Source organism: Gossypium arboreum, chromosome 8 (assembly GCF_025698485.1).
Source record: "Gossypium arboreum isolate Shixiya-1 chromosome 8, ASM2569848v2, whole genome shotgun sequence".
Classification (NCBI taxonomy): Eukaryota; Viridiplantae; Streptophyta; class Magnoliopsida; order Malvales; family Malvaceae; genus Gossypium; species Gossypium arboreum.
In genome coordinates, this window is record NC_069077.1 from 8200680 (window position 1) to 8227145 (window position 26466).

General features: G+C 31.8%; 3 protein-coding genes and 1 non-coding gene across 5 annotated transcripts; 1 reads left to right on the plus strand and 3 right to left on the minus strand.

The window, feature by feature from the left end:
• Positions 1-3977: 3977 nt before the first annotated feature.
• LOC108468233 (LOB domain-containing protein 29-like) lies at positions 3978-4707 on the plus strand. The gene is made up of 2 exons (XM_017769124.1): positions 3978-4256; positions 4336-4707. Exons 1-2 carry the CDS (start codon positions 3978-3980, stop codon positions 4705-4707), a joined length of 651 nt encoding a protein of 216 aa, XP_017624613.1.
• Positions 4708-9100: 4393 nt separating this feature from the next.
• Positions 9101-10576, minus strand: LOC108468234 (LOB domain-containing protein 16-like). The gene is made up of 2 exons (XM_017769125.2): positions 10203-10576; positions 9101-9432 (listed from the first exon to the last, which is right to left on the minus strand). Exons 1-2 carry the CDS (start codon positions 10506-10508, stop codon positions 9268-9270), a joined length of 471 nt encoding a protein of 156 aa, XP_017624614.1. The 5' UTR covers positions 10509-10576; the 3' UTR covers positions 9101-9267.
• Positions 10577-11098: 522 nt separating this feature from the next.
• TRNAG-GCC (transfer RNA glycine (anticodon GCC)) lies at positions 11099-11169 on the minus strand. Its single transcript has one exon. It is a non-coding gene; the product is annotated as a tRNA-Gly (tRNA).
• Positions 11170-11400: 231 nt separating this feature from the next.
• LOC108469922 (myosin-16) lies at positions 11401-25629 on the minus strand. Of its 2 annotated transcripts, none has more exons than XM_053031773.1 (26): positions 25208-25629; positions 25003-25119; positions 24739-24882; positions 24507-24652; positions 24269-24425; positions 22781-22839; positions 22181-22340; positions 21924-22073; positions 21698-21831; positions 21460-21606; positions 21264-21365; positions 19767-19824; positions 19586-19687; positions 18788-18825; positions 18498-18624; positions 18238-18408; positions 17965-18066; positions 17739-17848; positions 17553-17613; positions 17053-17230; positions 16637-16839; positions 15353-15559; positions 14177-14386; positions 13183-13322; positions 12467-12717; positions 11401-12273 (listed from the first exon to the last, which is right to left on the minus strand). In XM_053031773.1, exons 1-26 carry the CDS (start codon positions 25208-25210, stop codon positions 12227-12229), a joined length of 3324 nt encoding a protein of 1107 aa, XP_052887733.1. In that variant the 5' UTR covers positions 25211-25629; the 3' UTR covers positions 11401-12226. The 2 variants fall into 2 exon arrangements, with proteins under 2 accessions (XP_052887733.1, XP_052887732.1); XM_053031772.1 differs by having other exon boundaries at positions 17935-18066.
• Between the last annotated feature and the right edge of the window lie 837 nt (positions 25630-26466).

The window sequence follows — 26466 nt, forward strand, 5'->3', positions numbered from 1 at the left end:
TATGATTAATAATATCTAATCGAGGGTTACTTTTTGTTTTTGATTTTGATTTTGATTTTGATTTTGATTTTGATTTTGATTTTGATTTTGATTTTGCCAAGAAAGATCTTTATTTAATTTCTATTATTGATTTTTTTCAAACGAAGATTTCATTTATTGAAAACATTGATAATCTCAGTAGAAATTACAACCAATAAAAAAACCGGTTACATAGAGAAGGGCCTAAAGTCCAACATATTACAATAGAAAGCCCATAGCAAGTCCAAACAACACCCACAGAAAACCCTAGTATCCCAAACAACCGTCACTTCCAAGCAAGGAGGAGGAAGAGAGGACCCTAAGGTCTGATGAGTGGCCACTACAACTAGTCCCGACATCAGCATCTCCAAGTGAGGCTAAATCATTGAAAGCCTAAAAAAACGATGTCGGAATTGCTTTGGCACTGGGAAGAATGCCAAAACAATGAAGGGGTAAAGGTTGAGTTACGCCCTTGGTAGACCAACCATGATGCCATCAGGTAAGGTTGGGCTGGGCTCGAGATTTAACATTTTTAATATAGGTTGGGTTTGGGTAAAATTTTAGGTCAATTGTTCGATTCAGGCCTAAAATTCTGTATCGGCCTGACCCATGATCAGGTCAATTGTCAGGGCTAACATCTCCTCCTTAAATTTCTTGGATCAAAAGAAAGGCTCAGGCCAACATTGGATAGACCACGGTATTCAGAAATCGAAGAACACACTAAAGACATCATCAAATTTGCAACCTTTGTGGATGACACCAATAGAGCCGCTCTTAGGAAAATGAGGACCGCCCACAAAACAAAGCCAGGTGGTTATTCACTGAAAGAGGAGAAAGAAATAAAGAGTGTGAGGGAGAAGAAATGCCACCGGCAACAAGTAGCCTACCTCAAAGGAAGGGAATTTTTGAAAGTCGGAAGGTTTTCTAGGGTTAGCAAAATTTATCATTGTTGGTTTGTTTGTTTAATAGAATATGTTAGATTATCGATTTTGACTTAAACTCGAATACCTTGCACAATCAATTTGTACTCAAAATAAATTTAATCCAATTTAGGCTTCTTTTGAATTATCGATAAGATTGTCTTTGGTGAGGTTAAAAACAACGATGACAGTGAGATTGTATGCTATAGCAATGAGATTAAAATCAGTGGTGGGAGTGCATTTAGAAATGAGGTGAAAATAAAAAATGACTATTAAGGACATTAAATAAAAAATGTATAATCGAGGTATCCTCCTCTATGTCTGCAATGTCATCTCCAATGTTCAAATCTGCATTCTCCATTGGAAGTGCAATATGCCTTACTAGTGTATCCAACAATTGTTGGTAATATATATAATAAATTAATAACAAAATTATATTTAAATTAATAAAAAATTATAATTATAATTATAATTATAATTGTGGTAAATTATAATTAAAAATAATTAAAGTTATATTTATATTAAAAATTGTTAAAAGTAATCATATAATATTTATACTTAATCATAATATAGTATAATAATATAGTATTGTATTAATTAATACTTAAATTATATCTATACAAAAAATAAATTAAATAGTACAAGAATAAATGAAAGTGGTAAAAGAATAATTAGTCTTCTTCCTAGGGTTAGGGGTATGAAGTACTCAATGAATTGTAGCCAAAATTTTGACATACAGTTAGATTGAGGGTTAGTTTAGTAATGCTAAGAAGTATTTTTGAGATAAAAAGTACTTTTGAGATAAAAAAAAAATTCTAAAACAAGATGTTTTCGAGAGAAAAAGTGATTTTCAAATGCCAAAAATTGGCCAAATGCAGAAACAAAAAATTCGAGCTTTTACTGCAACCAAGATCACTTTTGGGTACCGAATTACTTTTTTATCTTCATTTAAACATATTAACGGTATTTTTTATTACTATACACCAACCAAAATCTAATTTGATGTATTTAATATATAATAACATTTATTTTAAATATATTTAACTTTTCTAATTCATGTATTAAAATATTAATAATAAGTTATAATATTTTTAATATTTTATTATAATCTAATTTGATGTATTTCATATATAATAACATTAACAAATTTTAATATCATTTAAATACATTTTTTCATTAACATCATCATGTCTAAAATAGATATTTTATCTTTTTAAAAATATTTTTTACAAAGAATACTAAACACTTTAGAATCAATTTAGGAATACTTCTCAACAAGAATGTTAAATTAGCCTTAATTCATAAGACTTGTGTTTTGCCTAACATATATAAATGTAAGTGCGTTTCAATGGACTGCCGGAATATTCAAAGGAGCCCTAATCATAAAAGGTTTCTAATTCATAATATATTAAATTTGAAAATTCGAATCATAAATTCAAATGACCTAAATAACAACTTAAAAATTTTAAAACCAAAAATAACTCAATACAAGTTAAGTTAATCCTAAATCAACTCAATTTTCAAACTTACCCAACTTGGTGATTGGGGGGATTTTATTTACTTTTTCTTTTCAAAGTTGCACTTTCAGGTGGATCAAATATAGCAAATTAAGGAATTGGGACCACTATTTCAACCCTAATAGATTGCAACCATATCTTTGAATAGCAATACAATAGGGCAGGGGACCTCATAAAATCTTGCAAAATGAGACAAATTTCATACCAGGTATTCATGATTATTAATTAATTTTGGGGTAGATGAAAGGAGTGTGACTATATATATATTTATAATCTCCCAATCAAATATTTGACTGTTAATAATAATATATGGTCCTATATATATTATCAGCTTCATGAAGGTTCAGCTACCCTCTTGACTGCACAAATTCCTTTTATTTTTATTTTTACCTTATAATAATGAGCCACGCATGCTCTGCAATATTTCAGACCTTCTAATCAACAACGAAATCATCATATATGTTTCAAAATTTATCACTGCTCCACATGTTAGCAAGGTTCAGTTAAACTGCCAAATGCCTTTATATATATATAAAACTAAGATTTGTGTAAGGAATTTTGACCTTGTTATACTTTCACAACTATATATAATTATCCAACTCTTGAAATCCGAAACCCGAGTTTTTTTTTTTTTAAACTATTTGTATTATGCATATATACTCAAGTTTAAAGATTACGTCTTAACTATTATATTTTATAAATAAACTACCTAGAAAGAATCAACTCTAGATGTATTGATAATTCATGATCAACTTCCTTCCATAGTATCTTACCATTAAGGGAAGTCAAATCCTCGCTACCTCCTTGAAAGAGAGGTGTCTTGAACCGCTAGATAGTAGGGGCATACTTGCCTGACCGCGACTATACTATGCTCATAGTATGAATAGTTTTTGGGAATTGTCAAATATAATAGAATGATTAGAGCTGAACACTTTTTTTCATCTTTTATGATTTTCCGTTTTTGATTCACGATTTATACTCAGTAAATTAATATTTATTTTAATCGCCACTCTATTAGATGGCGTAGTGCTTCTTCCTCTATGCCACCTATTGGTACTAGTCTAATAGGGTTAACCCACAATACAGACCTATAAGTATAACCTTTCGCTCAATACTCGAATCAATAATTAAAACATTAAAATTACATTAATCGGAGATACACGACAAAAGTAACTACTTTATTTATAAACTTCACAATAATTAATAATCAAACGGATTATCAGAAATAACTTTGTTTATGTGGTATAAGGATGAAAAGATACCAAATGGAATATGATTTGAGAGAATAATAAATACATTACAATACAATAGTATATGCAATGCGAAAAGGTTTTTTGAAAAGTAAAAAAATAATAAATAATTATGAAAATATGAAATCTGTAACCCAATAAGGAGACCAATAGTAAGTAACAAATTATTATTAAATGTTCCACCTCCATCTTCCTCTAGTGTTTATAAATCCACCCTCGATCACAAAAACTAAATAAAACTACTAAAAACACCCAAAGGATTAATCAAAAAAATGACTGGTGCTGGTTCCCCTTGTGGTGCTTGTAAGTTCTTAAGAAGAAGATGCGTTAAAGGCTGCGTTTTTGCACCTTATTTTAGCCATGAACAAGGTGCTACCCATTTTGCAGCCATTCATAAAGTCTTTGGTGCAAGCAATGTTTCAAAACTACTCACTCATCTCCCTGTAAATGAACGTTGTGAAGCTGCTGTTACTATCTCATATGAAGCTCAAGCTAGGTTACAAGATCCCATCTATGGCTGCGTTTCTCATATATTTGCTCTTCAACAGCAGGTTTTGACTTCGACCCTTTGTTTTGTTTGATGTGAATTGACGATTCGAAACCCTAATTTGAAATTTTGGTCCCTTACAGGTTGTGAATCTGCAGGCACAACTTGCTTGTCTCAAAGAACAAGCAGCTTCTTCTACTTTTATTAATGGCACCTCTGGTTCTGGAAACCCTAATAATGTTCTTCTTCAAAGCTGGTTTCATAATAACTCAACCATGGCAGCACCCAACTTGAACCCGAATCTCTCTGAAAATGGGTTTTTGGATCCGAATTCGTTAGTGAATTATGAGAGTTCATCGGTGATTTCATCATCATCAGGTGAGGACCGATCTTCGTTTAATGCTTTTGGGGAGGCTGTCCCTTGTTCCATGGCTTCCTTTGAAGAACAATGGAGTAATTTCCAGGATGTTGATGACTTTCAATCAATGGCTTTTGGCTTTGTTCATCACTCATGATTTGGGTAATATCAATGGTCTTTTAGCATAAGATCCAGCTTTCTCAGTTTTGAAGTTAAATATGCTGCATATTTTGTTAGAACCCTAGAAAATCAATGTTTATATGCAATGGGAAACCCTAATTTTTTTCCCTTTGTCACCTATAAGATCTAGTGTAAACTTTGGATATTGGATTTGATAGAATAATAGTTTATTTCTTCTCTCTCACAAAACTGGAGATTTTTTTATGTTTTATGATTTATGAAGAGTAATTTTTTTTTTTGCGGTTAAAAACTGTGGAACCTAAATTAATTAACTAGTTTGAGTCATGATTGATATGATAAAATTATTGTTTTTGGCATCATAAGTCAGTTCGAGTTATATGTTGTCCATCTCTTTCCTACTTTTGTAATGATAAAAAGTCGTTTTGTTTTTACGCAATTTTCTTTGATGAAATTTATTATTCCAATAAGTTTAGTAGCTCAAAATATTATCGATAGATTGTGTGTGATTAAAAAACTTTTATTAAAATAATGTGTGGATTGACATCATATTTTGAATTTAATCTAAGTAAAAATGTTTATGATTTAGCTTAATTTATGAAAATTTTGAAAATATATTAACCAAAAGTTTAGATAAGAATTTAATGAAGTTTTGAAATGTAATGTTTAAAATTATAATCTCTAAATTTAAATTTCATCCATATTTTATTATAATTAAGTATAAATTCGTAATTTTATTTTATTTTTAAATAATTTTATTATAAGTTTTGATTATATATGTTCTTTTGACACAATGCTTAGAACTATCCATAATTACTCCTGTCTCATAAATAGGAAGATAATATGCTTCAGTACACTTGAACCCACATCTTCCTGTATTGATAAAAGTACTCATATCAATCGAATTGTAATTTTATTTTTTTAAATATGAGTTTAACAGATATGAGTAGAGCACTATTAATATGTTTTATTTTCCATTAAAGTATACATGATTATGATCCCAAGGAACCTAATTTTGGCCTTAATCCACCCGGTTTTAATTTTTTCATTTTTTAATCTTCAATGTTTCCCATATGTGTAAATTCACATTATGAACATGAGGTGGTGTTGATTTAATCTCTTATTTACTTGTTGCAATATTAATCTAATCTCTAAACAATTAGTTATTTAATGCTAGTTTGTTTAACTCATAATTTTCAATTTTTTTAGATAATCTCTTAAATTTTTAAATTGAAAGATATTTGTATTTAATTATATTTAAACTCGTGATTTTTAAATGATTTTAATAACAATAATGTCAACACACTAACAACATTATTAAATTAGCACCATTTTATGCTTGGATATTACATACATAAATAATTTTATTAATCAAATATGAAAGTAGATGTATATATTCATTTCTTTAAATGGTACAATTAAATCAAAATCAAAGTTTTATGTGTATATATGAACAACAATATAAATTTTATATATATAATTATACCAAATAAAAATTCATATGTGAAATTAAACATTAAAACAAAATTCACTTATAAATTTAAACTTGATTTATTCCTATCACATTAATCAAAAGAATTTACTAGCAACTAGTCTTTGTTGCAGTTGTGTCATTAAGAAAAGCCCAACTAAAATTTTATAAGTTACCAATTATAGCCCATTTGGATATGATTGTCTATTAACCCTTTAATGACTAATTTTTATGATATGATTCTAACAAATGGCTTGTAATGCCCAAAATAGTAAGAAACATAAAAATGCTTGTATAAAATTATTAATGATTTATTCATACATGCAGGCAGTGGCGGAGCTAATGTCCTGATAAGGCTTGATCTCTTGAAAAAAATCTTTGGCCTCTAAAAATAATAAAAAGTTAATTTAATTATTTAAATATTATAAAGATATAAATTATTAAAATAATAAAATTACATTTTTACTATCGTAAAAATACAATTTAATTTTATTTCAAAATAATTTTTAACTTCACCACTACATGCAAGAATAAAGGCTATGGCCTTTCCCACTTAATGGTAAAAATTTAGCGTTAATTTTTCTACAAATAATGAAATTGTATAATACAATAATCAAATTGCATTTTAAGTCCTTTAAAATTTATAATTCTATTCTATTTTAATCTTTCAAATAAGTTTCTGACATTACCCTGCACTACATGGTCTAACTCCATAAATTTAATTCAAGATTTCATTCTTCTTAATCTTTGGTTAAAATGTGTCTATAGTTTATGTACTTTTTGAAAATTAAAATTCAATTTTATATTTGTATTTCTGGAAATTTAGTTTATTTATTTTTAGATCTCAAAATTTAAGTTTAACTATTAACACGGTTATTTTTTATTAAATTTATTGCTGTGATATTTTGGAAAAAAACTACTCATTTAGTAGCCATGTAATAAAAAATATTATAATTAACTTGAATTTAACAAAAAATTAACAAAATTAATAGTAACCTGAATTTTAAAAAGTAGATGGACTAAATTCTTGCAAATACAAATACAAGGATTATAAGCATATTTTAACCTAATTATTTTTATATTACTAATTATATATGAGGAATTTTTATAGGTTCTAGTCATATTTACTTGTTTTGACACGATACTTAGAACTACTCATATCTCCTCCCTAACTATAAATAGAAGGATAATGCGTTTCAATATACTCAAATTAACATTCTCTTACATTAACAATAAGACTCATAAAAGAATAAGCTTACATTAACAATGACATTATTCAACTTTGATTACGCCTATATAAAAACTCTCTCTCCATATATATATATATATATATATACACGAGACAAACGACAATATATGAAAAGATAAGATTAATAAGCTTAACCTCATAGACAATATTTTTTGATAAAACCTCAGACAATATTTGTGCATTGAGTCAAGGGAACATTTTGTTCATAAAATATTAATAAAAGACATATATATTGGTACTGTTTTGTATATCTATTTATTAAAACATAAAACTCTAGGTAAAATGAGTTTTTTATTTGAATAATTTAATTATAGGTTCTGTTTTTATGACATAATGTTTAGAATTATTTATAATCTCTCTCTAATTTATAAATAGGATAATGTGCTTCAATACACTTGAACTCACGTCCTTTTGTATTAACAACAATATCCATACCAATCAAATTAAGATTTTATCAATTAGATAAAATGAATTTTAAATTCACATTTTATGATTTTTTTTATTGTCAGTGAAAAATGAGAATACATAATTTAAAGATTTTAAATGATATTTTATTATTCAATTTAGTGATCATAAATAAAATTATAAACTATCAGGGTATCACATATTTATATAATATTAAAAGGAAACATAGGGTTGAAATTTTGTATGTAGATGTGTAATCTAATCATTGGGTTAATTTGAAGATTATCAAATGAAAATGGTTGTATTATTGTGGCTCAAAAAATAGTAAAGTATGAAAGGAAAAGTTAACCACTCCCCAGTAATTTAATTACACCAATTATATGAGAAAAAGACAATAATTAATTAGGCAGCCCCAGTAATTTAATTGCACCAATTATATGAGTTCAAGAGTTGAAGATAAAGCTTAATCCCAAGTTGTAATAAAAATTGATTAAACAAAGAGGTAAAATTTGCCAAACATTATAGGGATATGATGATAAACCTAATCTAATATATATATATATATACACACACACTTCAATTTACATTTTTAACTTCCACATTTGAAAAATTATTCGATGTGGGATTGTGAAGATCAAAATTAAAATAATTTTGATAAAAATTAATTAAAATAAAAATTAAAAAGTTAAAAGTAAAATTAATTAAACACAATATATTTTTCTTTAAAGAGTTGAATTTTTAAAAAATACTTTTTAAAAATTAGAATATATTTTAATGTAATATATAAAATTGTTTTAAATAAAATTTAATTATATGCATTCAATAATCCCGTGCAATTCATATTTTATACTAATTTATTTTGGGAATTGTTGTTCGTACATGCATCCTTCTTTGAAAAAAAAAATTCCCTACCTCTACTTTAATATTTTGAGGTTTAAATGGATGTTATTATTAGTTGTTGTTAGCACTCGGTTGATAAATAAATTTATTATTACTCACACATAGTTGATAATATTATTAGTCGTTTCAGTGTTTGTGTTTGTGTTTTTGTTTGTTGTTGTTGTTTTAAGAGTTTTGTTTTAGAGTTTTTTCGATTTTTTATTGATTACTTTCCAATGTCTGTTATCTTCGTTTAATAATAAAATATATTTTTTAGCTGAGAAAAAATAAAAATATTGTTATTACTCAACAGCAACAACTAATAATATTATCAATTTAGATAAACTAATAACATTATAAAATAAATAATTAAATGATGGTAAATTGAAGGATTAAATCTTTAATTTCAGCATAATAGAAGGATTAAAACCATAATTAGATAGAAGGAAAGGAAAGAAAGATTACCATCATCTCTGGTCTTTTTTATACAATACCTTAACTATTCATAATTCCTAATATTTAAAGTAAAAAATATTTAACGATTTCAACCGAACTAATATTCAACCGATCTTTTCTTAGGATAAGCTTGGAAAGAAAACTCCTTTCTGTTTTGTATTTTCTTGCATATTCATCATGATTTGAGCTGATTCAAAAATATTCTCAATGTTGTTATGTGAATTCATAGAATTTTGAGCTAGATGAGCTTTGGCTTCCATTAATTGAGCTTGCAGGAATGCCACCTACAGATATGGAATCAAGAAAATATAATCATATGCAAGATCACAAAATGGTTGCACTTAATCATAAACAACGGTTAAAATATATTTGTTATGACAGTAACTATTATCAACTCATTAACTCATTAGTTTATCGAGTCCTAACCTGCATTTTGGATGGGTTTGCACATATGTAGTATGAGCAAGTCCAATATGAGGATGCGTAATACGTAATACTTAATATGAGTTTACCTACACATGGTGTGAACCCACGTCGAGTATATGCGTGATAACCCTAAGGTAGGGTATGTGTCATCATGTATGGAGACCTACTTAGCATGTTGCATCTATGAACATTGATTGTATCATATAAATACACAAAATTAACACATCTAAAGGAATATACAGAAAAACTCAATAATACTATAAGTCTTTATATTGTTTGAAAATTTAGAATTTAATCCTTATACTTTTATTTTTAAAACTTATTTCTTTTATTTTTCAGATTTTAAAATTTAGATTCAACTGTTAACACAGCTTAATTTTTTTTGTTAAATTCAAGTTAATTATAAAAGTTATTTTTTAGTTACTTGGCTACCAAATGAGTATTGTTTTATTATTTCAAAATATCACACCGATAAATTTAATAGTACTAACAGTTGGACTTAAAGTTTAAAATCTGAAAAATAGAATGATTAAATTCTTAGAAATAAAAATACAAAGATTAAATTCTAAATTTTTAAAAATACAGGGATTTATGGCATATTTTAACCTATAAGAAAAATAGTTGGAACCTGTTGTTGTAAGGTGAAAATATGAGCAACACAGCCATAAACAGGATCTTGAATCCTTGCTTGAGCTTCATAAGCAATGGTGGTAACCGCCTCAGGACGATCATGTGGTGGGATTTGCAACAGCAATTTGGAGACATTGCTAGCACCGAAAACTTTGTGAATGGCAGCGAACTTTGCAGGGCCTTGTTCTGAACCAAAATAAGGGGCAAAAATACAGTCATGGGTGCATTTTCGTCTTAGGAACCTGCACGCACCACAAGGGGAGGCAGTACCACTGCTAGATGATGATGACGATGATGATGCCATGGGAAAGGACTGTATGAGAGATATGATGTTGGGAATTTTCAAATCTTACAGGATCCTTAAAGGGGTGGTGAGACAGGGTGTTAAAGGGCAATGGAGTAGTCTTATAGGGAATGTGATGGAGGGATACTAAAGGAGATATGTAGGGTTGTAATGCAACATTAATTTGTTCTAATTATTATAAAATTGGATAATTATTCTACACGGAATAAAAAACTATATAAGGGAATATAAAATATTGTCATATGTCATTTTTTTATTATATTTTATTTATAAAAGAGCACGTGACAATATTTTTAATTTCATGATTTAATTAATTATTAACTTAATACTGAAATGATCATATAAAATACAATCAATAATGAAATTTAAACATAAAATATCACATCCTCTATTCCAACTTAATTATTTAAATCAAATCTTATGTTTTACATTTTGGCCAAAACAATCCTATATTTACATAAAATATCATATTTTCCTCATCTTCAAGCTACCAACTCTGTTTTGGTTATTATCATACTTGTGGAACATTTTTTTTTGTGTGTGTGTTATTGGGAAAAAAAATTCAATAGCTAGCAGCCAAAAAATTTTACTGCACCAGCCGGGAATCGAACCCGGGTCTGTACCGTGGCAGGGTACTATTCTACCACTAGACCACTGGTGCTTGCTTAGTGACTTAGGATAATTAAAACTTTTAAACGAAACTAAAGGTTGATCGAATCAAGACTTAATTAATTACCTAAAAGATGGATTTAAGTGATAGGATATACATGGGTAAGAGAAATAAAAGTAATGAGAGAAGTTACTAATCTCTGAGATAAATGATGAAAGAGCATATATATATATGTATGTAAATATAAATATATGTATGCACCGAAAAGGGGAATACGGCATGTGAAAAGAAATTTCCCCAATCAATTCAAAAGTGTAAAAGGCATTATGCTGCCTTGCTTCATTGTTTAGTAATTATTAAATGGGTTTGCTAGCTAATTAATTCATGTTTAAATTGAAAAAAGAAATACATCAATGGCTATATATATATATATATTACATAGCATATAACATGCCAATTCAAACCATGATAGAATTGGCCTTTGCCAGCCAACCTTAAGCTATAGGTCCCTTCTGATGCTTCTTTGGTTGTCAGTGTTTGCAGCCTCCTCCCTACTTTCTTAACAATGCCTTTTTCCACCTTTTTTGGTACAAAAGGAAGCTCCAGTCCAAAGAAGCGGAGAAGATTGTAGATGTTAAGATATGAACCACACAGAGATATTGGACGCAACTTCTTAAGGATGGCTACATGAACCAACTGACTAAGCTCTGGGGTCAACAATGCTTGCCTTCTTGATGAAGCACAACAAACATCTCAATCGTAATTGGTTCATTTTGTTTTTCGTTAACAAAAATATATAACACAGATAATGCAGAGAACCTCATTTTGAGACATTTTCAATATACTTGTTAGAGACGAGTCATGGCGACTGTTAGTGAAGATATAAATGAAACTAACGCATATCCACTTAGGGGAATTGCATTTTGAAAGGATTAGCTAACTATTTGACCTAAAGAACCCTAAGAATCTTACTCCTATATACAAATCTTGTATCTGTTACGTGTAAGAATGTGGTTTGTGTTTTGCATGCCTACACTGTGATTCTCTACTAAAATTGTGTTTATATCTGTAATCTACAGATAAGAAGAAGCAGAAGCACAAAGATCCGTCAGAAGTAGTCATCAAATGCCCCCTCCTTATCACTGTCCGCAGTACCTGCACAATACGGGTCTCCGAAACTAAGAAAAATGAAACAGTTGCTACCTACACATCCTCCCATCATCAAATATTAACTAAAATGAATCTGCTAAACCAGGCAATTTTTTTTGTCCCTAGAAGAGAGGTGTTACTCTAAAATGAAGCTAAGTCTGAGCCCAAATCGCATTTGCATCAAGAAATCAAGGCTAACCTGTAATTTCAGTGGCTGTAGCGTCTTTAACATGCACCTGGGGAGCTTTAGGACGGGGACAAGAGTTGTTGGCTGAATCATGACCTGAAGCTGGAAATGCAAAATCTGAGCCAGTTGATGAAGCATCAGAGTTGTCCGAATTATCAAAGTAATCAACTCGAGCAATCGGTGGAGAGGCTGGTTTTGAAATTGATGGAGTCTGTAAAATTGTTTTAAGTTGTGAAAATTGCTCAGACATACTGAATAATAGCCTGAGACATTGAAAAACCAGAACTAGTGTAAGTAAACAAGGAAGCAAGAGCTTTATTGAATGTTAACTAGCATGGTTGTAACCATAAGGCAGTTATCAGAACAATCTTAGAGATATAATCAATGTAATGCAACTCTACTCGGTAACTATCGTTGCCAATGATTTCTTTCCCTTGTATTTTTCATGTGATATCCCCATTTTCCTTGCAGTGTTGTTTCACCAAAAGCAAGTTGCACTGATCTTGAACAGAGTGTGATTTCATCAATGATCTCGAACCATAAAAAAATATTTCCGTAAAATTTAAAACTTTTTAATCATATATCATTGTATTTTCTTAGAGGATATGCTGTTTGCCCAATAAATATAAGGCTAGAACAATTTCCGAACAAAAAACATAGCAAGTTATCCAAAGCTAACATCAGTAAATTGTATGATACATTGTAAAGGGTGATAAAAAAAACACCACCTGTTCAAAGATTCTTGAAGCTGATGTACTTTCTTTTCAGTTTCTTCCAATTTCTTGCGTCTTTGCTCGCTTAATTCTTGGGCTTCAGCATGTTTCTTTTGATATTCATCAGCTCTTTTCTTTTCTCCTATCAAGAGGACCTGTAAGATAAAAAAGCACTCTTAGTGAAAACAACATTAAAAGGCTCAAAATTCAAAGCTTGTAAATAGTTATCTCAATTAAGATATGGTGAAGCATGCCAAGCCAAACAAGAAAACATAAAATGACAAAACTCTATCCTAATAACTTATGGTTTGTTTCCCATGGCTCAATGGCAATTTCAATGAACATCTGTGTGGCTAAAGCATGGTCTTCAGTTTTAAGAATTCGAACTGGAACTAATTGATGTAAAAAAAAGGAAATCTCAAATGAACACCTTTCATCCTTGTGCTTAGAAAATGGGACATGGGTGCCGCTAAGGTTTCCATCAGTAGCATGAGAAGCAACACTATCATAGCTTGGTAGCAGAGTTTTATAAGATGCAAAGTTGAAATTAATGTTAGATATTCAGAAGTTCTCGATTTTATTTCCACCAATCCAGATCCAGATGAAAATGAGCTCGAGAAGTTACAAAGATGGTTAAGTGCTCACTAGGTTCTAACCTGAAAGATAAAGGACCATCTATTCCTTTATTGATCATTCCAAATTCAATTTTTTTTAATAATAACTCAAAAGTATATGTGTCTATGTTACTTAACCTTTTTCTGATGCTTTGTTTAATTTCCTTATATCTGCACACCTTGCAGGGTTCTCTCACATCAACAATTTTGAGATTAGGCTGCTTTACAGGTCAAGAGTAATTCACCATAACTTTGAGATAGCATGCAACGTTTTTTTAATGAAAATTTATTAGGCCACACAATTTTTATTCCTTTACATTTATCTGGAAACACAATTGAGAAGCATATGTGAAGAACAATGGATTAATCAAAGAACAGAGTTATCGTAGCAGTACCTTTAGCTGTTCAACTTCTGATGGAAGGTCCTCAGCTGTTAAAACATCTTGGATGGGGCTTGATATTTCTTTAACGATATGATACAGTTCATTTGATTCCTCTGTGACCTCTTGCTCTTTGTCAGGAGACACATCGGTATTGTCAGGTTCGTTCTGCTCAAGTACAGCTACTGGAGGATCGGGTAGCTCTTCTTTCTCTTGTACTTTGACCTATACAAATAATAGTTCAGTTAGAGATCATGAATACTAAATGACACAAATTTAATCATGATAAATTTGTCAACCCTCGTAACAGCCAGCGTAATGTCTGCTAAGCATTTTCTTCTCATCATGCAATTCAAAGCAATGGAGGAAAACCCTCGTCAATTTCTTAACTTTCAAATTCTCAGACAGTGCAGAAATTCATAGTTTAAACTTTAAAGTGCCCTGCTTAAAAGTGTCTTCACTAAAAGATACCACACATGCAGATAATCGTTGTATATGCATACATAGATGAGTGCATATACATTTATGTTTGTATATATGATCTTTAATACAAATAATCTATAGTGCTCACCGCCTTTAACTGATATACAGGTTTATCTAGACAAAACCTTTCATTTGGACAGAAAAGGACATCAATGTTTATATCTTTCAACAGTTATTGACTCAAACTATTGAACTTTGGTTGCTTAGTTTCTAATTCTAGATCTATTTTTATTTTCCTAACTGCATTAGAAATAAGTCAGTAAAAAATTATTTCAAAATTAAGAAAAAAAAAAAAAGCCACCAAAATTTTAATTTTTATTGGTTATAAAGTTTCGTAGTTTCAGTCTCCTGTCTTCCTTGATCCTAATACCAACCTCTAATGGCATAAATTTAAAATTAACTTTTTTTCTTATTTGTGTTTTCAAGTAGTAATATTTTCAAAGATATCTATTTAAAATTCTAATACTTCTTCTCAGGAAGAAGAGCACAGAAAATCCAATGTAGATAAAATTTACTATGCATTTGTGCAAATCTAGATCTCCGGAGACAGTTTTGAAGACAATTATCCTGAGCTCCAATATATTACCTAAAACTAAATGAACTGCAAGTTTTTTTTTAGGGTCAAAGTATAGAGAACATCAACATTCACATTTAGCACACAGGACATGAAGGCTAGCAGGTATCTTCAGACATGTTTATGCATCTTACAGTTGGTTGCTTTTCTGGCTCTTTATCTTCGGGTTCCTTGACTTCTTTTCCACTGTCCTTTTCTTCTTTCCCAATGTCCTTTTCTTCTTTTCCAACGTCCTTTTCTTCTTTTCCAATGTCCTTTTCTTCTTTTCCAATGTCCTTTTCTTCTTTTCCAATGTCCTCTTCTTCTTTTCCACTGTCCTTTTCTTCTTCTTCTGTAGCAGCCTAAGAAAAATTGCAATGCACATTATTGCAAGCAAAGAAAGGAGATTAAGACGCTAAAGTAGTTAGAGGCTACTACTTCCACTCTTTGGTTAAGTATGATTCCATAATGGGTCTTATGAGAACAGCTGAAAAAGGAATTGCTCAACCCAGAATAATTCTTGATTTTACTGAATTATGTTAAGCACTTATATAGAAAAAGATCAGCAGAATGTCACTGACAGTGATATTGCATGTTTAAGTGCCTAATAGTGACAATTCTACATGGGGATATTGCATTAATATTTAGTGAACTCACAAGAATAGGGAAATAAGAAGAAACCAAGTTTCCCTCCTATATGTTCCTTTTGATATTTCCTAATGTACATACAACTATTTTGAAGTGCAACAAAGGTAATGAGCTAAAGAACCCAAAGCTCACCAACGATTTGGTGAGAAGTTACAGAAGTAGAGCTACTCAACTATTTTAACTTACAGCTTTTTATTACAGAAGAAAATAAATCAAACATATGAAAACAGTTAACTACTTTGACCCAGCACATATCTAGGAGCAGTTTTTTTGTTTTTTAAGTTCGGAAAGGGAGGAGAACTCCTTTTTCAAAGGAAGGTGCTTTAGACTAACATTGAGCCACCTAGCACAAAGCTAACCAAGATGAGGGAGGGTGGAATTCTACTGGCCGAGGCTAATAAAGGAGATAGTTGACAGAAAGCATTTATACAGCATTTAGATATGACAACCGACAAGGAAAGAGAATAGAACATGAAAAAAGAAAGCAATAAATAAATTTCTCGAAAAGTTAAAAGCTTCGCTTGATGTTAAGGGTATAGGAAATGAGAGTTAGCCAGAACGCAGTTCAATAAGATCTGCAAATATTAAATGCTAATTACAAACTTAACAAAGAAAGTAAAACAATACCTACTGCAATATGCTTTGTGAAAGAACTGATACCTTTTTTTATCTTATAGGATGAAACAGCATTATGACATCACCATAATGCCCACAGGGTTTTGTTTAAAATAATCAACTTGTAAACATGATAAGATAATTCTTTAGGCATTACAGAAAAGTTGGACAATAACCTGTATAGTTGCAGAACGGTTTTGCATCTTAGACCTGAATTCATTATGGGCAACCATAGCACGTATTCCTGTCTGTACGATAACTGCTGAAGATATGATATTAGTGTACTTCCTACTAGCAGATTTTCTGCGGGCAGACTTCTGAATTTTGACAGCAGCTGCTGTTCTTTTCCTGAATTTAAGTGATTCACAAGCTAGTTGTCCTAGAAGATACAAAAATAAGATCAATGCAAAAAATTATTACATGCAGTGATCATCCCAACAAGCCGACGACAACAAAATAAATTTAGAAAAAAAAAAAAATGAAAAGGACCTCGGTTAATTAGATATTTGATAGGAACCAAATTACTTTACATGATAAATCAGCTGAACGATACTGATTCTGTATATGACTTAATTTTAGCACATAGACTCACCCCTCAAAACAGTTTGTATACAAATAGAAGCCGTTTGGACACGAACATAGCGTTTTCGAGCTATACAGGATCTAACTTGCTTTTGAATAACCTTTGCTGACTCTCCAAGTAATTTTGCTTTGCGTCCATCTAACTCTGCCATCTGACCAGCTCTCAAAAAAATCTTAGTTTTCCCTATCTGCAAAACAACTCATGGCTCATAGAATACATCCTCTTGCAACAGAATCTCAATACACGAGCATCTATAACCACAAATATTTTCAAGAAGCAAAGGCTGAAGTTGCCTTCAAATACATTTTATGGCCATTCTAGAAGTGAGGTAAATACTGTAAAAAACTTAAACAATGATCATGATCTCAAGGTCCTCCAGCTATCAATTTCTCAAACATTGTGCCTAACCAGGTTTGATATATGTAACCATTTCACTTATTCATTTCTATCGATGTAATCTCAAATTCTGTTGTCAAAAAGAGAATGAAAAAGGAAAGTTCTTGAATTACCTGATAATTTGAAAGCCCCACTTTCTCCATAATTGATTTGCAAGCAACGTTTTCTTCAACACTAAATATGAATGCAATAACTTCATAAGCAGAACTTAACCAAACAGCATCTTTTAGATCCAAGAAAAAAATATGCATATGTTTTTCTTTTCACATTTCTGATCAGTTATGTAGAGGAATACTCACTTCTCTTTCAAAACTTCTGGTGCAAGAATAGAAAATCGCTCTAGAAATTCACTAAAGATTCTATTAGTAGGGTATCCCTCACACTTGACTCTGATTGCCTCTAGAACACCCTATACGACTAACAATTAGTTTAGAATGCACACAAGTTGACAAATAAATAATTGTGATATTGTGATGCAATACCAAGTATACTTACACCAGAACGTAGTTGCTGCAAGACACTTACATTCTCAAATATTTCAGGCCTTAAATCAGAGTTTGGTTTTATACATCTTATATAGTGGGGTTCGGTAGAATTTAGTATATCCATCAACTGTTGTAACTGTAACTGCAGCAATGAGGCCAAAACATAAGATTTCACCTTTCACTGAGACATTGAAATCTTCAGAACACATGGCATGGCTCCACAAATCATTTATTTTTCAACACATTTAAGAATATATATGCATAAATATAAATCCATGACTAGTTTATGGAAATGCTAGCAAAATTAAGATACCTTGAAACGAGAACCAATAGATGAGAACTTGCCAGATTTAGGTGTCTCCGCATTAAGTGAAGGGAAAAGGCTTGCTATAAAGGAACATTTGGAAGTACTCAACAACTCCTGATGTTCAGGAACAATATAGTCTTTGTTTTTGTCTAAAAACTGATCACACTGATACTGGACCTGAAAATATTCATGGAATAATAGAGCTCATATGCAAAGACTAACACTGTGAGACTCTTAACAGGTAAAAACGAGGACTCATGACTAACCTCTCCTGCATAATGGACAATGGTGAACTCTGTGCGAGCCAATTTTGGCTTTACAAAGCGTTTGTGATCCTTGAATGTCTGATAGAGCTTTTGGGCAAAGGTTTCATGGGTTGATTTCGGAAACATGCTGTATAACAAAAAATACCAACTATGTAAGGAGATAAAAAGGAAAACATTACACTTCATAAGCATCACATATGGACAGGATACTGAATTAGGAAATACATTAATTCAAATGCATCATTGCTTCAATGTCACAGTAATTGTGAAAAAAAAAAAATTTCTCATACCATGTTTCATCAAGAAGAGAAATGATCCCCCCTGGTTTCTGCAGAAGCATTAGAAATTAGAAATCTGTGAAAAAAAATTTGCTATTCAGCAGATCTTTTGCACATACTAAGAAAATATGGAACAGAAAAATATACCCCTATATTAACTCAAAACCAGGATACAGAAGGATATACATTACAAGTTGGCAAAAAAGACTAATGCGTATGTATAAAGCTGAAAGATGTCCACCACTTAAAGCATGCAATTACCTCTTTTTCTTTCATACTCATTCATGCTGATAATATTGCAATAATATTTTACCATTCATGCTGATAATATTGTGATTATATGTTTTTTTTTTTTCTAATGTACACTTTGCATATGGAAGGTGGATAGAACAATGTGAAAATCATGAAGTTAAGACAAATGCACCATAAGTATACATGAACAGATTAGAGATCATGATATACATTAATCTGAACGAAACCATACACAATTTGACCATCAAAATCTAAAAATGCATATTACACTTTTAATCTTCTGGATAAAATAAGCAATGCTAGCCCTAGTATGAAGCGTTTCTCAACACATTCAGTTTATAACATTGACTAGTGTCATGTCCCAACAAGATCCTTTCACTTATGTGATGCCATCTATGTTTCATTCAAGGAGTTTTAGATACTTTTTCTTTAGGGTAAAATTTCAGTAGGGAGACTACCAAAGATTAAGCGATAACTGGAAGGTGCAGGAAAAAGACAAAAGTAGATACACTTGTCAAATTCAAAGAGCTGTGCACAGTTAAAAGGACAGTATGCAACCTTTTCGATAAGATCCAAAACATCTTGATTATCAACAAAATCTATATAGCTCCAATCTATTTCCTCCTCTTGGTATACAGATTGCTCCATCTTGAACACGTGCTGATTGTATAACCATATCAGTACGTAGAATGGAAGATTGAACTAAAACTAAAGTTGTCACATGAGACTAACCTCATACCTGGTTGAAATGTTGTTGCAGCTTTTCATTGGTGAAGTTTATACAGAACTGTTCAAAACTGCACAGAATAATGCATAAAACCAAAATCATTAGCCCTAAATATTATTAATTTCTGTTACTTTATAATTCATAAATTTCTCAAAATCACAACTAAGCCTTGGATTTCTTTAATATCTCAACGGTTCTTGTAACTTGTAAGTCTAAACAACTCAGACAATGAAATTGTCCATCCCCAAAAGATAAAAAAATAAATACAGAAGCACCAAAAATAATACTTGAAATAATTAAAAAATATGGTCCATTATGCCCCTTAGTCCACACTAGTCCATTGATTAAAACTACAGAGACTGTTTAAAATATCACACTACAGGAAGGCAGTGAAGGAGCGATTATATGCAATCCATTGCAGTGTTATTAGGGTATACACCCAATCTCAGCTAGGCATTTTGCATTAGCTTCAAACAACAAAAGCTCCTCATACCCTTTTAACGAGGTGCATTTGACCACACATGGACCTAGGGCTGCTCTTCAATTTTTAATTTTTTTTATTAATTGTATCTTTACTAGTAAAAAAGGGCTAATATCAGACTCTCCACTTCTTAATGTTTGAATTTTCAACAACATACATGGGGCCACAAGGAAATCATACATGTTGGCTAACAACAGAAAAAGGAAATCTGCATGTTTTATAGGATAAGCTAGACCACTCTTTTAAGTTTAAAACTGTCACTATATATCTTAAGTTTATTTTATATTTACACAATCACACATACAAAAACACATGCATGTTACTTCACTTGGAAAAACACATTTTTGCCTTGCGTCTCAGCAATACAAAGTTGTTTAATGCCTACAGTGTTTCCTGCACCCTTGACAACACAGATCCATTATTTTCAAAATGTTAAGATGCTTGAAGAAACAACTCAGTATTAGAAGGTCTATGTCCAACTTCTTTCCCCGATCACAATTTCACATCAGAAAAAAGAATAAAGGAGTTTTCAAATGAATCCTTGATAGCCCATCTTATAACCATGCATTATTGGTAGATATATGTTAACCTTGGATGTTGAGAGGAAAGTAACTGGTTTAAAAATTAGCTACCTAATTCTAATACAGAGTAGGGACCATCGTCTAGTAAGGCAGTAAATGCATTAGATCTGCAAGCATCCCAAAATAAAAATAATGCCAGTTTGTCTTTGAAAATGGCTACTCTAAGAAAATCTACTAGCTGCAATATATATTTCCAAGAAACCAACCTAGTACTTAGGATCCTGCCTTTGGACAATGGGGAGCATTACATTCATAATACAGGCATTAGAAGTTTAGAATTGCAAAAGCACATTTTTATGTCAAAAATGGTTGTTTCTGATACAGAGTAACTTAATATGGATAATGAATTGCAGCTACAGCTAAAGTGATAAAATATTATGCAACTTACAAGGTTTTTATTTTTCATGCCCAGACAAGAATACATACACTGGTGTCCTTGAGCATTACCTGCTAGTTTTAAAACTTTCAAAACCATATATGTCAAGGACTCCAATGAGACATTTTGAGTCAGGATCTTGCCCAATAGAGACATTAATTTTCTTAACCAACCTGGATGCAACACAAATGAGGCATTGATAAGAAACCCATCCAGTTTAAAATGAGTTATGGAACTGCATAAAAGCTTCAGAAGTTAGCATCTTACCAGTCAAACAAACGAGAATATATTGTCTTTGCTAAACCATCCCTGCTAATTGCTGCACCAAGTGGATCAAGGCTCCTTTTGATAACTTCTTCTGGAGTGACCATATTGCGCTTACACAGTGCAGTTTCCAATGCTTCAAGATCACACCTGTAATGAGGATCAGTGGATCTCCTAATGCAGAAAGACAGGATTGGAAAGGAAACAGCAAGCCAAGAGAGAACCTAGGATATAGCCATACATGAGTAGCTCTGCTGCCACTTGAAGATGGAATTTGGCTTTGTCATCCTCTAACACAGATGAATCTTCTCCCTCCAAAGCAAATGCAATATTGCCCAGATGAAGAATTGCAGCCACAATTCTGAAAATTGCATCCTGAAAAAGAGAAAGAGATATTATTCCCAATCTGGTTACATAAAGAAGACAGGCAAGCTAAATACATCAAAGCTACATAGCAGATGGGAGACCTGTTCCTCCACACTTATCCCAACAATATCCATAGCTTTCTTGGTGGCAAGATAATCATGGGAATCATCTACGCCAACCAGTTCATAACAACTAGATTGGTTAAGGTAATGAAACGACTTAGGATCTCCCAACTTATATTTCTCGATCTCCTGACAGGACTTAAAAAACTGGTCAGATGAAATGCTATGATAAAGTTTCATGAAAATTTATTAAAAAGCTATGCAATCAACAATGTAGAATCAAGCTAAATATAAACCTTCGGTGGTGCTGCACAAAGAAGGTAAAAACAGTGGTAGTTCCGTTCAGGCTCTGAAATTTGGCAAACACGAGATTTTTCTAGGAGATAAGTTCTGATGGCAGCCCCTGATATTTGTCCACGTGCATCAAATTGAATCTCAACAAATTTTCCAAAACGACTGTGCCAATTCACGAAGAATGTCAGAAACTATGCAAATTACATGATGAACAAGTGATCATTGAAATTTGAAACTATAACACTTCAATCTTATCAGCAGAAAGAATTTTCGCTACAAGGAGAGAGAAGCTCAGAGTTTTTATTAGTTTGACTTTTTCAAAAGAAGTATCAGACTTGTTAAGAACTTCTAATGTAGTGATTTAAACAAAGATGACACTACGGAAGCAAATCCATTATTCAACAACCTTTTTACCTTTACAGCTTGAACTAGAAAAGCTAACAGAATATAAATTGAAAGGGGAGAAATGAATAATATACAAGTTGCATGAGAAGATGAAAATAAGAAGTTAGTCTTTGGCACAAACCAGTCAATAAAACTTCAAATTTTGGGTTCAATAACTAGCCAAATAATTGGAAAGTTTTCAAACACGAATATCTCACCTCGAGTTGTTATTCCTGACAGTTTTTGCATTTCCAAATGCTTCAAGAACAGGATTTGACTGCATCAAGACATTTAGTGCATAACATTCAGAAGTAGATAAAAATGCATACGAAAAAAAATGAGGAACTGGTACCTAGTAATAATTTCAAATTTTAACTACATGAAGGGAAAAGGAGATTTAGGCGCCATTGATTTGTCAAAAGAAAAACTAGAATGAAAAACTATTACACGTAAAGTTGAATTTCCTTGTACTTTTTGGGTGTCTGATTCTATTTGCAGGTAGTTTATTACAGATCCAGAATTCGTTAAACGTACATATAGATTTTCATGAAAGGTAAAATAGAGGCGAAGATATAACTAAAACAAATGCGAAAACAATAAAATGGTAACGAAATTATTACTTTTCAAGATCCATGCATTTAATCATCTGGTTTCAAGAAAGTGAACATATTACATACTGCCTCATCTGATTTGTATTCAATATTTTTGTTTGTCAACCATGTCATAGTGTGCTACATCTCCAGATCAACATTTGTGGAATCCAGTATGAAGGCAAAATTACATGAAAATCTGACTTTGTAGTCTGAACAAGTAAAATAACCATCTTACTGATTCGCATGCAGTTTTCAGAAATGGACCCAAAAGACAAAGAAAAATAGCTCCATCAACTATAATGAATAAACTGAATATAGAAACTCAAAAAAGCAACTGTTCAAGCCCTTTCTTTTTCTATCCTCTCTGAGCTTGTAAACTACTGCTAAAATGCCAACATCTGCTCCCTTACTGCACATTCTCTATCCTCTCTGACCTTGTTAGGCCCCTCTACTAAAGCGCAAGATTTCTCCCACAATACTAATTCTTCATTATATGCTAGTATCTTAAGGATAATACCTGGGTTAAAATTTTGAGGAAATATACCCTTTTTTCCATTTTTAGTCTTTATCCTAGAGATTTTCTTTTATTCTAGTATTTCTAGATAAACTTAGAAGAGGAAATCAAAGGAAATTTAAAGGATATTATTTTTTGTGTACTATTCTCTTACGCATTTGACGATGTTAGAGGAATTGTCACACTGTTAAATAAGTAGATTATTTTTTCCACAATCCAATGAGTAGATCCCCTGTGTTTAAAAAGGCTGTAATAAGATTGTTGCGTCTTACAAATTAAAGCACAAAGCATGAAACACAAAATAGTTTTCTATATGTCTTAACACCAATACTTTTAGGCATAGCTAAATCTACTCTTGGATAACATCACTCCATAATATAGTCATTGCGCCCAACAACTATGACCACATTAACACCTCTTGTAGAACACGCTAGAGAACTATGATGTATTATTGCCTTAATTAATTACATAATGACAGCTCCAAAACTTTTTAGTCCTCATATTGTGTGCTTCAAGCATTTACTTGACTCTAAGCCAAAGATAAAGATTGAAATATTAGCTTACTTCAGTTCAGAATAGAGTTAGATCATCCAGCTTACTTCTAGAACTTTTCGTTCAACAGTCCGTGCTTCAGCAGCAGCATGGCCACCCAAATACGCAAGATAGCGCATAATCATTTTGGTGGTTTCAGTCTTACCTGCCCCACTTTCACCACTGACTAGTATAGAATTGGATTTGCCTTCGTTATTCATAGCCCTAGTTGAAAGTTTTACAATTCTTAGTCAACCCGCTCCATTATCTTTAAACAATACACAGATAAAACATAGACATAGTTACCTATATGCAACATCAGTAATCGCAAAAACATGAGGACTCCGATCCCCTAGTTGAGCCCCTTTATAGCTGTCCATCAATTTGGTATCATATAAATGTGAGATTGCTTGGAATGGATTGATGGCGATGAGAATGTTCCCACAGTAAGTCTGCCACGAGATCAGAAAAGGTATCACTAGCAGATTCATAGCAGCAATACTTAATGATTCAAAACCAAAAATGAGGTTGATCTTACATAAATCTCTTTGATTCCGTATCTGATGGCCAAATTGTGAAGCACAGCAGGCTCGTGCAAGTATGATAGCTTAGTCATATCATCAACACCCGTATCGGGTGCTTCCATATCCTTGGGATACAATTTAGATAACTTTGTAGTAACCTAACCAACATTATGATGAAAAAAATTGAAAATTGGGTTATTAAGATCCATTGCAATTAATAGTACTTAAAAAGCTGAACCAAAATGTAAAGCTTTTTAAGAAGCATAAATCTGCCTTACCTGGTTCCCATTAATAGTTTCAACCTCAGCTTCATTTCCATTAACACTAGTTACAACCCCATCAACCCAAGCCAATTCTTGGTCTTCAACCCATACATGGGAACCTGCAGTAATTTCCTGTGGTATCAACAGCACCAGTTTTTAGGGGGATCAAATTAGTAATCTTATTGTATGCTTTGAAGAAAATTACATGAACTCTACCTACCATTCCTTACGGTGAATGTAAAATTCCTTGGAGTTTGATTGAAATCAAATGAAACCCATCACTTTGGATAAGGGTTCTAACCCAAAAGCCGATGCAACAGGAATGTCACCGTTGATGGGTTTGAAGGAAGAAAGTAAAAGAAAAACAAGGCAGAAATAAAGATTTTCTTTTCTTTTTTTTTTTTCTTTCCCAGAGAAGGAAGAGCATGTTGTTGGTTGGGTCGAGATTGGAATTGGGATTGGTTTGAGCAAAACGCGATAATCGGAGCACTCCATGGATTTCGCCATTTCTCTTGGAGCCTCGTGTGGTTCGTTTTTCCTTTTCCTTTTCCTTTTATACGTTTTCAACGGAGAAGGTGAGGGTGTCCCTTACAATCACACTCTGTTGGGGAAAATGGCTAAAATTTGATACAAGTTACTGTACTTTTCATAAATTTAGAATTAACTCTCAGATTTAAAAATAAAATTCAATTGTTAACCCCTTAAATTTTTTTTTTGTATTTCAAATTCATGTCATTTTTTTAGTTATACGGTCAGCAAGTGAGTATTTTTTATTTTAAAATGTCACGGTAACAAATTTAACAATGAATTAAACCTAAATTTTAATATTTAAAAAATAAAAAGATTAAATAATTAAAAGTAAAAGTAGGGTTAAATTTCAAATCTACAAACATTACATAATTTATAGATTATTTTAACCAAAAAATATTTTATTAGTATCAGAGCTACGATTTAGTCGATTCTAGGACTAACGTAGCGCGTGTGAGTCTAGCTATACATGCCATATTATATATTGAGATAATGTGATGACTTTTGACATTTGAAAATGTGTTTTCATATAGTAAATGGATCCCGACAGAGCTGTAGCTGATGATGTCGAGAGTGTAGAGCCTGCTCTCGCGCAAGGGACAACGCCGGCTGATTCTCGACCGATTTCGAGTAACCAGGATGGAGAGGCTAGACAAGCCTTTTACCAAATGATGAATAATTGGTTTACTCAGTATATCCGGACTAACCCGGCTGCACAACAACCTCCACCCCCAACTAATCCATCTTCGATGCCTGTTGTACCTCAAGTAAGTGATACGCTGATATTATATAAACCACCTGTTGATAAAATCAGAAAGCACGGGGCTGAAGAGTTTAAAGCTACTGATGATGATGATGCTGAGTGAGCTGGGTTCTGGCTTGATAATACTATCCATGTGTTTGATGAGCTGTCTGTACCCCGGATGAATGTTTGAAATGTACCATATCTTT